The sequence below is a fragment of the Acanthopagrus latus genome, chromosome 1 (genome assembly GCF_904848185.1).
Source record: "Acanthopagrus latus isolate v.2019 chromosome 1, fAcaLat1.1, whole genome shotgun sequence".
Classification (NCBI taxonomy): domain Eukaryota; kingdom Metazoa; phylum Chordata; class Actinopteri; order Spariformes; family Sparidae; genus Acanthopagrus; species Acanthopagrus latus.
Genome location: NC_051039.1, coordinates 24633054 through 24649490, shown reverse-complemented (window position 1 = coordinate 24649490; position 16437 = coordinate 24633054). Strand labels below are relative to the sequence as shown.

Sequence of the window (16437 nt, the reverse complement as noted above, 5' to 3'; positions counted from 1 at the left end):
ACCTTGACTTTTTCATAAATGACCACAAAAACAGATGAGGCAGGAGTGATGCTTGTGAAATTTATTTATGGAAATCCTTTTGGTCCCTTCACCACATTAGACTGTTACAGCGACTTCTGGTGCAGTGAGACAGTAAAGCAGGGTGACACAGGAGGGGCGAGGGTGGGGGGCATCAGCGAGACAATTATTGACCAAGTAAACACAAATATAGTCACAAGGCAGGGGTTTTAAGGACACTGCTGAATAAAGGAAACCCATCATGCAATGTGAAAACTGAACGAGGTCAGATAAACACAAACAGGTGAATACAAAAATGTGCTTCAATGCCTCTTTTTCTGGCCACTAATTTCATACATGTATTTCATGAACCAAAACTATGCAAAAGTGCATATTTTGACAGGTACAGTAACTTCTCACTGATGTAACCATACAGAGGAAGCTAAACAGGGAAGTTAAATGTATTCATCTGAGTTAGTTGCCACTGCAGGGAGAGCTAGGGTTTGTTCAAATTCACAAAACATAACACATTCTTACTGCCAAAGTTAAATCTAGATGTCTTGGGAGCAATTAATCCTCTTTTTTTTTTTTTTACCAATTCTAAATCAATAACCTTTCTAAGCTGCTCACTCCTTCATCCAAGAGGTTTCCTGACAGTCAGTAAAACAGTGCAGGAGGGGCCTGAACCCTTTTTAAAAACATTTTCACTGACTTTATGTTGGCAAGTGGAATGCCAGCTTTTTAAAAGGCCTTTCACACCAAGTCAGAATCAAGTCTTACAAAGAAAACTGCTTAATAACAACACTGCCTAAAGAGGTAAACACTGAAACTGGGCAGAAACTGATAAAATGGGCTCTTATCCATTCTTCTAACCTTTTCTCTGAACGCAAACAACAACAATCATCCTTTGACATCAGTGGCGCCTGGATTGTGCCAAACTTCATTTGGTGGCAGTTCAGCAGCCAGCAGTCTTCTAAACACTTGAGACAGGGGAAAATGGAGAAACCAATACACATCAGTAAGTAAAAACTCCTCTACACTGAAATGTGAGGGATGGGGAGGTGTGATGGCAATTCCTTTGGCACCGTGGCAAATACAAGCCATTGTAAAAGCCCGGCAGATTCCAGAGAGCCGCACAGGGTCCTCTGAGTGTACGTCACAGTCTGATCAGGAGGCTTCCCGGAGCCCCCCGTGGTGCTCCACAAACAGCCGACCACCTCCCATCCCCTCTCTTATCCCTAAAAACCATTCACCTTGTCGTTAAAATCAAAAACTCAGGAGTGCTCACTGCTCCCCTCCAACTCTTCATCTCAGGCAGTGTGGACGACACCGCTGACGCAGCAGCTACCAGCGACAAGGTTAACTTCAAAAACCTTGAGCGTGTAAAAAGCCAACTGTGAAGGTGACGGCCAACTCTAAGACCCTTTAAACATGGTGGAAATAAAAGGCTGATCTTAAAGGACGTCTTCCCATCATCTGTTCCTGTCTGCTCCTCCTGGGCTTACACCATGCATAAACTCATTTATGCACACCATGCACATTTCACACCACCTACTCCAGTGTAAACCACACACACAGACACAATACAGCTAAAAAGAACACAAACACACCGGCTGCTGGCCAAAGCCAAACAATCAAAGTAAACCTCCAGTCCTGCTGCCTGAGCACACACCTGGCTGGAGTATGAAAGCACCACCTTTCCCCTTTCAGATGTTCATTAGTTGCCCCTGGAGAGATGAGTCAAAATCTTTGCTATAAATCAAACCAGTGTACTGCAAGAATACAAATTCCTGAGCGCAGTGCTTGGCGCAATATCAATTAAAATGTTAGCATCCATGTGTGGACTGTTCAAAGACTGTCAGCTTCTTTTAACAAAAAGCATCTGTCTGAACAGTTAACAAATGTTTATCGCTTCAGTCCTTCAGCATTGAATTGCCAGCAAACACACCACACATTTAGGCTAAACTCCTCCACAGACTACCAAATACTCTGCGTTATATAAGAAGCAACTGAAAATACTGTCCTTGGGATTCTTCACAATAGAGATAAAGTCGAGAATACACCTCAAAAAGGAAGCTACCTCTTCAGAAAGAAGACTGAAAGAATTTAACAGGCAGGTGCTTAGCAGCCAGTTCAGATGTCATATCTACAGTTGCCTACAAAGCAAGGTCTTTACAAATTTGAAATGAGTTCAAAATTAATTTCTTAAATCAAATGTTCGGTCTTTGGGGATACAGCAAGAACGTACACATGAAGGTTTCTCTATATGGTACATGAACAAAACTTCTCTAAACCTTCTGTTATTTTATTCTAATAAACTGAGAATGGGGGGTCACTAAAGTTACTGAAGTTTACATAGAATAAATGTACTCATGCCTAGCTTTTCTTCCATTATTACCAAATGCTCTGCATACAGTGACAACTAACTTTTTTTTTTTAGAATTAAGCAAGCAAGTGTTCTTTGACACTGAACTGAGGATGCTCATTTATGGAAACATCATTTAACTTCCCTCTGGATGAAATCAAACAAACACAGGTTACAGTAGATGAAATTGGCAAATTAAAGAATTGCAGAAAATCTGCAAGAAGAAAAATCACAGCTTGGTGAACGTCACTGGAACAACACACTGATTGTGAAACAAGCAAGCAAAGAGAACAAAGATGGCCGCTGAGTGATCAAGAAGAAAGCAGAAGAATGCAACAGTCTGCTCGAGGGGACAATACCAATGATCTTCAGGGGTCTCGTCTGTGAAGTGCGTGTGTGTGTTCAGTGTAGCCGGTCAACTCTTGTATTTAGAGTTACACTATTTGTGAGCCAGTATTGCTTTGTGTGCATGTGTGAAAAGGATCAGAGGCCTGCTGTGAATGAGAAGTTGGCAGCTAGCTTAAATTTACTGCGTGTGGCTCTTCTGCTGGGACTGTCCATGGACAAGGGGGGCTTCATGTTCGGGGGCGGGGGAGGTTTGGTGACTGCAGAGTCTTCTGAGCTGCCAGGCTGCTCAGGTGGCTCAGATGTGGTGTCAGCAACGGCTGCAGCTGCCACCTCAGGTTCATCACTCACTGGAATCACACACAAGTATCGACTGAGCTGACACCTCATCAAAGACAGGAGAGGTGCAAATAAAGTGTGATGTACTCATTTAAATGTATTTCTGTTCTTCCTTTCTTTGCCTCAGCCTGTGTATGTCTCTGCTCTTTCACCTGATCACTTTTTTGAAAAGTAGACAGTATTCAGTATTAAGATGCAAAATAAATAAGGCAGAACAATCCTCCATTTAGTTTCTATACAATTAGGAAATCAAATTTAGCAGTCATTGTCTTTAATCAGTATTTTCCCTTGGTTTTTGGAAGTTCATAATTTATTTGACAGAAAGTTTGGGTTCCTTGTACAAAAACTTGATCAAATTAAAACTGACCTGTTGGTGGAATTTTCTCCTCAAAGTGAATCAGGTCTGTCTCCTGGAGGAGGACAGGGTCAGGGTGTAGCTGAGGTGAGGGTAGGCAAGAAGGCACAGGACCACACAGCAGGTCTACAGGTGATGTCAGACACAGCAGCTCTGACTCTGCTGCTGCGTCGCCCCCTGGCAGGTAAAGAACACGATTTGGTTTCATCAGTATTTTACTAGAGAAAGACATAATGATGGCAGAGGCCATCTTTGAAAACGTGCCTCAGTTGTGAACCCAATTACGAATTTCATTGTGTTATTTAATTACATGATTACCAGTTCTTAATATTAACTTCACTATAATTTTTTTATCACTTGACCATTTATAGAAACACTGTGACCAGTGTTACCTGGACTCTGGGCTCCAGAGGTTGCGCTGCTATTTGGGCTGTCTCTTGGGCTCTCTGTGTTTTCACTTGGCAGGGGGCTGTTGGGGGCTGAAAAGCTTCCCTTTGCTGAACAAACACACACACACACACACACACACACACACACACAGATCCATGTTATGTACTATAGCTTCCATTCACAGAGAAAACACCATCTAATGAAATCACTTCAAGTATTCCCAGGGAGCACCCACAGATTAGACCTCTGGGTGAAATGATCTGTGACAGCATGTGCCAATGATTTCAAGTAATTAGCTCACTTTTACCTTTCATATCGTTCTTCAAAACGATAATCTTCTTGCGACCGTGCCCTTTGATCCAGACCACCTGATGATAACACATCACAAAACAAAGAAAATATGTAGAGACAAGATTACAAGATATAGTACAACATCAATGACAAGAAAGGAATCAGGTAATCGATAAAAGCTCCAAGCAGATCAAGATGTCAAATTCTAGATGTACTGCTGGGTTAGGGTTAGTAATTAATTCCCACCTGTGGTATGGCGCTGAGCAGCTCGTCAGTGCTCATGTATCCGTAGCAACGTGGTTCAAGGCTGCAGCCTGTAAATTTGTTATAAGCCCCGTGGAAGTCGGTCAGGAAGATCTGGTTGTAATGGTAGGTGTGGAGGAGGCAGCGCACGTTACGAGCGAACTGGTAAAGCTTGGTCAGCCTCACCCACTCCTCACCACGACCACTGGTGCTGCTGCCAGATTTGTCGTCTTCACCTTCTTCATGGTACAACTGTGGAAGAAGGAAGATTAAACACAGTCAGCCAGTTTGCAGTTGTGTGGGAGTACAGCTACACTAGAGCATAAGGAATCTTTAGAAAACAAACTTTCACTCACCTCCACAAGGTAGGGCAGGCTCTTGAGCAACTCGCTGAGGGAGAGGAACCCATATTCACATGGGTTGAGCGAGGCTCCATAGACAATCAGGTAATGCTCACTCAGTGCCTCCACTCTGAGACCGCTGGTGACTTGCTCCTCTGCTTGGGACATTAGCAGGCTCAGTATTTGGGAGGTCAGCAGGCGCAAAGACTTCCTGTTGATCAGCTGCACTTCTCGACCCTCAGAGCCGTCCACCACCTGAAAATGCAAAGAAAGTGGCAGCTTGTTTATTGGTGCTGTACTAGTATTGTGGAAAACACTGGTGAGTTATTAAATGGTTATTGTGTTGGTTTGCTCCCCAGGACTTGACACCTCATCTCAAAATGCCTGGGATTCCTCTGTGGACCACTACAGGGAGATCTGTTTGATAATAGTTGACTGTTTTTGTCTTTTATTCCTGTCAAATTCTCAATAATGTATGATGGACAAGTTAATTAGACTTGTGTGTTTAATGTGTAAAATCAGGAATATGTAATTAACTGGATTCTAGATTAGATATACATTCAAAAGCAGGATATATAGTTCATAAAGAAACAAAGCATATCAATGCCACATGATGTCTGCATGACCACCGTGCTATATTCAGTGATGCATGTTCATTTTGGGCATTTTGTGAATTCTAAGAAACAGACTTTTCACTAAATCAAATAATAGTTGTTTTAACAATTATCTAGACCAAATACAACATAATTATTTAATGTCACACTTCATTAGACATTGAAGTCTCTCTCTCCAGGATAGATCATGATCCATTTGTAGGCATCTACTGTAATAAAGTATCTTTGGAGGTGGAGGCTCTTTACCTTGACAACATGGCAGAGTTTGGCGAGCAGTGCTGGCAAGGAGCTGGCATCGTAGTCCTGCAGGCGCAGACCATAACCAAATGTCTTGCTGTACTCGGTGAGCAGCTGGCTTACAGGAATGCTGGAGTTTTTCTGAGCCCGAAGCAGCTTGACCAGCTGAGCTGCCAGAGCCTTGATACGCTCCACCTCTGTCAGAGTCAGCACTTTTTCCTCACCACATTCCAATACCTGACAAAGGTTGGGCACAGATTTTAAATGAGTGTTCAGACAAGGGAAGAGACATTGATGTTTGTGGATAAAAAACACAGTTGTTTATTTGACCCAGAAAGTCAGTGGGTCAGTTAATATTCTGTTTTGAACAATGACTCCTCATGGTTAAGTGTTTGACCACATTAAAAAATTTAAACACTTTCAAGGTACCTAAACACCAAAAAATTTTGATTTCCATCAATGTGTATTGTCACTTTATTTTACCAGCTGTTCATATTCATTTTGTATGTTTTAATTTTGATAATTCATTGCTTGCCAATTTCAACATCAGGAGACAACAAATGTGTCAACTGGATTATTTCAATTCAAACAGTGGAAGATGTAAGTCTACATGAGCGACTGCGTAGATAAAACAATTCATTTCAAGAATACACTCAAATTAAAGAATGATGCATCAGCATTTTCCAAACTTACAAGACTTTGCATGGTAAAGGACCATAATGAATCCTGTACAAAAACTCACCATCAGGATGTCAGGGATCGCCTCGAAGAGCTCCATGAGCTTGGTGAAACCATAGTAGCTGAGCTTGCACTGACGACCGAAGTGATGGTGGTAGGTGGGGATGAATTTGCTGAAGGGCATTCGACAGTGAGGCTGGTGACGGAGAAGGTCCACCACCTCCTTCCCAAACTGCTTAGTGCGCTCCATTTCCTCCATTGTACGGTCTGTAGGTGAATAAGAAGGAGTTAAATGAAATCTGATCACGTTTTTCTTTTAGTCTTTTTTAAATTATTGCTTTAATGGACCTCTCTTGGGAACAGAGATGACTGTGTCTATGTCCTGATGTGTAATGGTGATGGTGGTGTCTGGGATCTCCATCAGCAGGTCCATCAGGTCACATATGCCATAGTCTATTACCCTCCAGTCTCTGGAGAAGCACCTGATACACAAAGTATAAGAATACATCACAGACAACACTGATGATCTGCTCTTATATTTAACACCGGAGTTTTATAAAGACTATAAGAGGGAAATTAGGAAAACATGAAGGCAATGTGCCAACATTATCTACAGCTCCAAGCAATGTTGACTGACCAGTGGTATGCCTGCATGAAGTCCTTGATTGACACTTGTTTGCTGGCTTGAAACTTAAGCAGTTTGAGCAGGTCTTGGGTGAAGCGTTTCACTTGAGCACGATGGGTTAGTGTTAATAAACGCTTGGTACCCATACCCAAGATCTGGAGGAGAAGAAAATTAAAACTTAAAACAAACCCACAATATGTAAAATACAAACAAACAGAACAATGATAAATACGTTTTTTAAAAATATGTATAATATTCATCATCCTCAATACCTGCAGGACATGCGGCACAGCCTCCAGAAGCTCCAGCAGCTTCGAGTAGCCATAGTCAGAGACACGGCACTGCTTGGCAAAGTGATGATGGTATGAAGGTATAAACTTGCTCATGGGCATGATGCAAGAGGGCTGACTCTTTAACAGGTCAATAATCTCTCGACTGAACTGGATGAGCTGTGGGTTGCCAACCGGACTCTTGCAGCGCTGAATCCAGGGCTCTGCATGAACAAAAGAAAATGTTTTACTCTCTGAAATGGGTAAATCTGGCAGGTTGAGAAAGCACTATGTATGATAGGAACAGGATGAAAGTAAAACAAATATTTTGATTTTGAATGCTGTTACCAGAGTTTGGTGCTGGTGGTTTGTTGTGGATCCACTTGATGACTTTGAAGCCGTTCTGGGCTGTGACTATTGTGATACTGGGAACACAGGTAATGAGGTGCTCCAGAGGAACACCGCCCTCTAGTGTCTCATTGCCCAGCTGCAGAGGGCTGAATTTTGCTGCATAACAATCTGGAAAACTAGAAGAGAATGGACTACATTGTAGACTCAATAGTGTGTGACAACATGCTCTGTTAAAATTTAAAAAAGACTGAAAATCAAAATAAAGATCTGGTCACCTGAGTAATGGAAGAGTTCCCTCATGTGACTGCAGCAGACTGTGGACCTCAGAGGCTAAGGTGCTCAGAGACATCACAACAAATGGTATTTTATAGGAGTCAGGGTCAAAGTCAGCCTCACTGTGAAAAAAAAACAAAACAAAAAAACCCCCAACACAATCAGAGATGAGGACGGTCAGCTGGAACTGTTCAGTTCAGAGAACTAAGAATGACAGTTGATGAATCAAAACAGTATATTAATGAAATAAGCATTTCATTAGAAACATTATCAATAAATCAAACAAACTATAATAACCTGAAGTCCTGCTGTGCATAGTGTTGTCTGCAGACAGGTTCATGGTACTCCAGCTCCTCAAACACCACAGGGCTACCACTGGCCGAGGAGGAACCCTCCTGGGATTGGGAAGATCCCAGTGGGCTCTGACGGCTGCTTGGCAGAAGACACACCAGCCTTGAGCCTCCCTGCTCACGCACTGACACCACCTCTGGTAGCTTGTACAAATCCCCCACCACAAGCTTGCGGGAATATCTAGAAAGGGGTCAAAGAAATTCATACGGTTTGACAGCACAAACCACAAAAACATTCGTACACTCAAAGTAGAGAGTAAATATAAATAAAGTTGCAGGTCCATGACCTGAGAAACACACTTACTTTTTCTCATAGATCTCAGTGAACTTGAAGAGGGGAAGGCAATTGGCCGGTGAATCCTGAAGAATGCTGATGATCTCAGTGCTGTACAATGAAATAATATAGAAATTTAACACCACAATCCAAACCAGAGCAGTTGAATAAATAAATGTAGTTGTATCTTAAATCTGATAATTCCATTAATTCCCGACTGAAACATGCTTGACTGTACCTGAGCATGGCAAGGGATTTGTTGTTGCCACCAGTGATTAGAGAGACCTGAATGCGCTTGCCTCCGATCTTATAACGGTGCAGGCCACTGACGGCACTTATGGCCTGTCGCAGGTATAACATTTGGATTGTGGCCTTCAGCTGGTAGTCAGTGTGGGGGCTAAGCTCCACAGCTTTCACCTACACAAAACAAGTCACACAAACAAGGACATGTTTTCAGCGGTACAAATCATTTAATCTTACTGAAAGTGAACACACAGGCATATTATATTTAATCAATGCAGTGACATCAGTGGAGTACAACTTACCCGACCGTATCGGGAGAAGGTGTCATGCAGTGTCTGCTGCAGATCCTTGCGTGACATTCTGTAGTCCAGGTTGGCAACCTGGACCTCTGCCCCATCTGAGAAAGGCTCAGGAGGACCTTCGGGTAACGGGCTACGAGGGGCAGCAAGGAGGGGTGAGGACCGGCTTGACAGGCAGGGGGACACACTCCTTTTGTTGGACATGGGAAGACATAACAACTAGCATTAAGTTTTATTTCAGGAGGGTATGGAGAATTGATATGTAGCATCAGCAGCATGTCACATCCAGAACAACTAATACTCTAGGCCAATGACTGATTGGAATAAAATGTTACCTGGATGACCATGAACCCTGGGACAGGACGAGGGGACTGAAGCTCCTGTGCAGGTTTAACTTGCTGAAGGCAGAGGGTGTGCTAATCTGGAACTCCCCTGAGCTCCTGTCCCTTTGCTCTACAGGGGACTCAGTCACACTGCGAGGACTGGTGTCATCTCTTCTACATGACAATGTGAGAATAAATTAAAAAAAACAAATAAATAATAAAAAGGGACAGATGTAACAGCAACATACATCAATCTATTTCATCATTATTTGCTGCACAGTTTCTGCAATGCTGACCAATATGGTCATTCTTCTTGATTATTCTTTATGTGAGAAAGATTTATATCGGAAAAGTTCAAATTATATTCAACTGAAATTAGCTGGTGCAAAATTGGCTGGAAATAAACAACATAAGATATACATCCCCTACTAGCAGGGGATGCAGTTAGGTTACAACTAAGAAGAAGAAGAGAAACAAAAAGTATAGAGAACCAATTAGGCCTTTTACTCAAATTACATTCTTAGTCAAATGTTCCCTTTCTGTTTGTACCTCCTTCTGTACATGGATTCTCCAGTGAGGCCAGGCTTGGTCAACTGCTCGAGGACTCCTGTCTCACCATTACTGTGGGGGGAAGATGAAGCAGCACGTCCTTTCTCCAGGTGTTGGAGGCCCATTCTGAGATTGCCCTCCAAACCACCCAGCTCCTGGATCACAAACACAAGCAGCAGATGTTGATTGGAAAGATATCGTTAATGTGTTTCTGTATAAGCCTTTGTATATGTCGAGTTCAACTAACAAATCATACGATGGCATAGAATTATGATCTCATGTTTAAACTTGGGGTGAGACATGCCAAATAAATAAAATGACTGCAAAGCACAATATAATAATTAACACCAGCTGAATACTTTGTGCATCATTGTTCTGTAGAAGGCAGTAAACTGATTTATAGAATTTGTTGAACTTGAGCAGAAATTGCAAACCGGACTGCCAATATGACAGCTGAAGACAGCATGACAACAGAGAATTGTCATTGTTACTTGCCATCATCTGTTTATTGACAAGCGACTGCCCAACCATAGAGAAAGGTTCAAATGCATATCCCTCACATTAGTCCACAATAACATCAGTGTATTTATGGGCAAGTTCTCCCAAGTCCTCACACTGGTCTTTTTGGTTACAGTCAAGAAGCAAAAGATGAGCAGAGTTGGTCATTCCAGCCACCATAGGTCAGTTTTATCACAATGAAAAACTGCATGGGCCAAATTCAGACACTAAATATTCAGAGGGATAGATCAGACCTTGGACAAAACACACAGGCAGTATATCAGCACGAATATACTGTACAAGAAACAGCAAGAAAAAAAAAGCACAAAAGCAAAGCACTAATTCATGCACTAATATGATGAATTGCCAAACATGCACGACAATAGGCCATACATAAACACACGTTTACATGCCAGCACAGGAACATGAAGGTTAGCAAGCAGCTACAAAGCCATTAGTCAAAGCAGCAATTAGAAGGATATTGAGGGGAAAGAAGCTACTGATTTACAAAGCAGCCACACAAGGATATAGGGCAATGGAGTTTAAGGGGAAGCAGGCACTGACGAGTCTGCTGACCTGATGGGGCTTGGCTGGAGCACCACCGGGAGGCCCACTGCACCCCCTCCTGGGGCTGTAGGGCCTTTCAGGCACTGGGCCTGTGGTGTGGCATGGGCGCGTTGCTCGCCGTGGCCTTCTGGGTGACCTTGGCTTCTCCAGTGGCAGAAAAGAGAAGGAGGATATGGCGGGAGGAGGGGCAAACATTGAATCCTGGTTTTGATATGTTTGGGGCAGAGTCTGAGACAAGTGATAAGGCCGAGACTGAAGCTCAGGCTCAGGACTTGCATCATCTCTGGGCCGTGGGGAGAAGGAGAGGCTGATTCGGCGACCACACACATCCTCATTTTCCATTCGCTTGCGGGCCCGTGAAGCTGCATCAGAACTGCCAAAACGGAGGACTGCTGTGCCCTGGGACATGCCCAGCACCTTGCCACCGCAGTTGTCTGACAGGCGGCGGAGCCTGAGCTTCACAGTGTTCCGCAGGTTCTTGTCACAGTTGACAGGGAGGTTGTGCACATAGAGGAGGTTGAAACTGGGCTGAGGGAGGGGAGGAAGAGACAGCGTGCCTGTCTGGTTTGTATGATTTACACTTATAAAATTAAAGCAGCAGTCTTCCTTTGTAGTTGAAAAACAATTTGGAGAATGGCTAAGAGTGGTGAAGACTATAAAAGAAATTCTATTATCCCCTAATATTCTCATAAGAAAAGTGCATAAATGATTAAGATGATCAAATCTAAACTCCAACGGCCTCACTCTCTGCCATCTCTTAAGCCCACACTAAAATGAAATCTCCTTGGATAGTTTTGCCAGCACCTACTTACCTTATTTAATACAGAATAGAAAGAAATATTTAGATCCTAATGAAGCATTTTTGGGGCCTACCTGTGCTTTGACAAGCATGCGAGGTGGCAGATCAGCTGTGATCTCCTGAAAGGCCACGTGGCAGTGAGCATGCTGCAGCAGGGCTGAAGATGTATGGTTGCCGTGGACCAGGATTACCTGGAAACCGTGGCGATGACGCAGGTCACTCAGCTCACTTGCAAAGTTGACATCCGCTGTTAACATTAAAAGGATAACACCTGTTATCACAAAATCCTTTATGGTATGAAGGCTGTAACTGATCAAAGTGAATCTGAGCTGAACTCACAGGATACTAGTATGACAGTTGCAGGTGCAGTGTGGGTCTCAGCAAAGCGCCGTAGGCTCTGGCGAAGCTTGTCATCTGCAGCATTCTTGGCTGTGGCGTTGATGTGTGCAACAGTTACCTGATAAAGAAAAAATATGTATTCATAACTTCAGACTTATTCCCATTTTGCTGACTTTTCTGTTGCCATCTTTTTTCCAGGTCCCTACTTCTTTTCCACAATCTAATTCAAGCATTTTCAATGTGTATATTTCATGCTTTTCCAGCAACTGACATCTGTTGTAAATTAGATGCAAGATGACCAGAATGTTACTGTGCTGTAAACAACCAAAGTCATGTTTTGTGATCGCATTAGACAAGAGGGTGACAAAAAGAACCGAGACACAAAAGAGCCCCATGTTTCAAAATGTTTCACCTGTCATGGCATCTTACATAACCTGTTTGAGCCAATATAAAACAATATAATATGAAAGTAATGTGATTACAAACTCAAGCAGTTTCAAGCCCTGTATTCAAAATCTACACACCTTAAGTGTTTTCAAGGATCCATATGAACCCTGTTGTTGTAATTAGTCATAATTATGTCATTTAATGGACGATAATGTCTGATGTGGAAATACCTTTGACAACATCAAAGTTGTAATATTATATATACACACACACACATATACTGCATATTATATAGTTTGGCATGCAATTAATTGAATAGCACAAAAACACCTAATATTAAACTGCACTTTTGATTTTGCTGCACATGAATAACTTTGTAGAATTGAAGCTTAGTGATTAAAAAAAACATTCATTCAGGGTTAGTTATTTACCAATAGCATAACAGTTTAAAAAAATAAACAGTTTAATGTTGGTACCTGGCAGTTGTTGAGCTCTTGGATGACAGCTTTACTCTCCTTGCTGATATCACAGACGCAAATGAATTCTGCCTCACGGTGGCCCTGAAAGAAGCGGCTACGAATACGCTGGACCACAGCTCCTGCTGAGCGTCCGCTGGGCACGCTGCAGTTCTCAATGTCCCAGAAGACACCCACTGGAGGGATGTTCTCAGGACCACTATTCTCTGGAGAACCTAACAGAGAGTTAGCAAACAATCAAACACACTTAATGGTTGCAAAGCATCTCAACAGCTTCAAATTGATAAAGTCACTTAATTGTTGTCTTAAGTTAACTTGGATTAAGTAGTTTGTCATATCAACTTAACTCAATTTAAATCCAGAAGAGCTTGCTAATCCAAACAGTTCAAATAAAGACAAATCCAACATAAAACGACAACACAAAATGTCTAATGCTAATATCTAATATCAATATCCATACAGAAATTCAAAATTGTAGAGTCCACTCACCATACTTCTGGCCAGTCTTGCCAAGGCTCGTTGATGGCATGAGCATCATGCCATCAGAAGAAGTGCCACAGCCATTACAAATAGGAATAGGGATAGGAGCAGTCTGTGGAACAGGAACACTGGGCCACACCTTGTCCGACTCTGATGGCAGACCATTCATGGGCTGCAAATCAAAAATGTGTCAGGGAAACAAATTTAATAGCAGCAATACTACAAAATACATTTTATAATAACAAATATATAAAAGGCAACAAGTTTATGACTGATATCACCCACAAATACAGACTATGTTATCCACAGTGATCATCATGGCACATAACTACAAACATATGGCTCAACCAACCTTCAACAAGCACTCCTGGCAGTAGTGCGCCCCCTTCACACACACCGTGCGTTCTACATTAAGGTGCATAGGGTTAGAGCAGAAGTGTGCTGAGGTGGTGGTAGTGGTGATGGTAGTGGTGGCTGGGTGATCACCGAGTGTGCTTCTCTGGGATCTTCTGGCTGATGGGCAGCAGTCGACACCACAAGTGTAGAAGCCAGAAGAGGCCAGGCAAGAGCCGTGCATTGGAGCAGATAGAGAGGAAACACAGGGGAGAGAGGAAGCCAGAGGGGCTGAGGAGGTACACAGGCTGGGTTGGCTGCATGGAAGAGGTACAGATGGGTAGGTATGCAAAAGCCCTGAGCAGCAGGAGAGGTAGGGGTGTGATGAAATAGGCTGAGAGGTAGCGACTGAAGAGAGCAGCTGAGGTTTGTAAGCAAGACTGAGCAACGGGTCAACAACTTCACCTCCTGTTCCACAGCTAAGGTTTTGTTTATACTGATGAACAGATGAGGCTGTGGCGCTAATACTACTACTGCTGCTGCTGCTGATGATAGGGGCTCCAAGAGAGCTAGGGGCCATATAGAGTGAAACAATGCCAGCAATACTGCTACTGCTACCAACAACGCCTCCGCCACCTAATAACCCATAACCATCTGCCCTGCAATATTCACACTGAGTGCAAATGCTTACTTTGGGGCTACCCCCCTCTTGCTGTTGCTGTGGTGGTGGTTGCTGTTGTTGGTGGGAGTCTTGTGTAAGCTGAGGAGGAGGCAAGCAGAGTGGGGGCAAAGGGACAGGGGCCAAAGAGAAGGGCTGGGATGATTGGGAAGAGGGCGTATGGTGGGGAGGTGGAGGGGGGACATCTTTCAATTCCAGCACAGCCTTTCTGTTGTCCATGTAAATGCTCTGAAATGTATTTAAAAAAGACCAGCAGATTATTTTAGATTTAATAACAATGTTCTGAGGTTTTAAGTCATGTATTATGGAAACTTGCTAAACAGTAACATCTAAATAACCTGAATGGGAATGCAGTTATTTTAACATGTTTAAAGCAGGAGATCACTGTACTGACAATCATCAATATTTTCACTCGCATAGCTTGTTATTGCTACAATTTACATGGAAATTAGAAATTCTGTCCAGTTCCTGCCAACACCTAAAAGCTGAACTTAAGTTTACCACTGCATCGCCCAATCTGCTGCTGTTTGATTAATATCAGCTGTCATATCTCCAGCCTCAGTCCAATTAACTAATCCAGAGTTCACTGTGAAAACTGATGCAGCTTCTTTAACTATCCCCTAAATCTCTTTACTGCCAATGCCATAAGAAGAATACCTACTTCTTTATCTGTGTGATGAAGGGAGGGCGTCTCATTGGCGGAGAAGCAGTCTTTGAGTTTCCATAGCAGGGTCGAGGCCTCGGTTTTGGGGTGACTAAGCCATGGATATGGTCGAGAGCTGCATATGGATCTGTCATTTCCCAGTCCTTCCATCATAAAACCCGGAGAGGTTTTTCACCATACTTTCATCTCTTTCCTCTCTCATGCTTTCCTATTCAGGAGAAACGAAAGATAACATTTTACACTAGTTAGCTCGGCTCTCATCACATTACAATGACCCCGGTGAAAACGTATTTGCCGTCGCATTATACATTTGTTTTAGTGACCTCTTCCTTAACCAAGTTTATAATCAGTAAGCACGGGTCATTCGAGTGCGTCAGCACAGCTCCGGAGCGGAAGTTTAAATCGACAAAGGGGGCATGTTTGTGTACATCACGTCATTTACACGCTTGGTAAAAAGTTTGGGCTGCTTATATGAACCTAAACAACGTCTCCGCTAGGTTTTAACAAAGCGAATCGAGCAAAACTACCGACGTTAAGTTAGCTACACCATAGCTCACCTTAACGCCGGTTCTCTGACTGTATTCGTCGTTGTATATAGCGGCATTCGCTGGCTGACTAAAGTTAGCAAGACAGCTAACCCGAAATTAGCTAATTAAATGGTAGCTTTAGATTTAAGCTAACAACAGTCACCATTAGTTAGCTCGTTTAACTGACGTAACCCTAGCCCTGTCCCTTGTCATTATGGTAAAATCAATATTTTTTGGTATTGGCGCGAACTTGGCAAAATACGTGGTTATAAAGGTACCTGAGAAGGTCTCGCCTATCACATCTTCTTCAAAGGACTGCTCCCCCCTACCAGTCTCCCTAGAAACCCGCACCTTTTTGTAACCTAGCTTTGCCAGAAAGCAGGCACAGCTGTCGCAAATGTTATTGTTGCAGGGTTTTTTTCCTTTCGTTTTTTTAAATCAACTTTATTTATAACACAGCACTCGCGAAGAATGTTTTTAAATTAACAACGGGGCATAATTAACGTCTTCTGCTTTTAAGAAATTATTAGATAATTTTTGTTGAAAAAAACAAAACAAAACAGACATGATTAAAATGTTGAAACAGCAAATTCAAATAAAAGGAATAGTTATAAAGTAAAGAAAACAACACCATTAAAGTCATATTACTAAAGATAAGAAATTGAGCACGGGGCTGGAATTAATTAGCCTATAATAAGATAATAGTATATTTACATTTCTTCAGCCTCATTGTTTTGATTTTGTTAAACAGAGAAAATTCCTTTTGTGCATTCGATAATAAGGGAATTTTGCAAAGCAATATTTATTTTGTTATGATGAAATTTAAAATGCTTGTTCTTGTAGATAACTCATAATTTGATAGATTTGTTAGAAGAGAAACATTTGTAATGTGGAAGAAATATATATTTATGGATAAGGAGCCAATCATGCAAGGAAG

General features: G+C 42.4%; 1 protein-coding gene across 4 annotated transcripts; it reads right to left on the bottom strand.

Annotated features, from left to right (window-relative positions):
* Positions 1-46: 46 nt before the first annotated feature.
* Positions 47-15882, bottom strand: LOC119018653 (meiosis regulator and mRNA stability factor 1). 4 transcript variants are annotated; one of them, XM_037096492.1, is made up of 27 exons: positions 15779-15882; positions 14971-15181; positions 13650-14537; positions 13307-13469; positions 12818-13032; positions 11955-12072; positions 11690-11862; positions 10826-11344; positions 9752-9906; positions 9215-9376; positions 8883-9069; positions 8576-8754; positions 8368-8448; positions 8011-8244; positions 7716-7835; positions 7438-7616; positions 7093-7313; positions 6833-6975; positions 6544-6677; positions 6260-6462; positions 5527-5754; positions 4682-4921; positions 4329-4577; positions 4099-4159; positions 3794-3898; positions 3414-3578; positions 47-3057 (listed from the first exon to the last, which is right to left on the bottom strand). In XM_037096492.1, exons 2-27 carry the CDS (start codon positions 15124-15126, stop codon positions 2846-2848), a joined length of 5490 nt encoding a protein of 1829 aa, XP_036952387.1. In that variant the 5' UTR covers positions 15127-15181; positions 15779-15882; the 3' UTR covers positions 47-2845. The 4 variants fall into 4 exon arrangements, with proteins under 4 accessions (XP_036952387.1, XP_036952394.1, XP_036952410.1 ...); XM_037096499.1 differs by having other exon boundaries at positions 9215-9373; XM_037096515.1 differs by having other exon boundaries at positions 14322-14537.
* Positions 15883-16437: the final 555 nt, after the last annotated feature.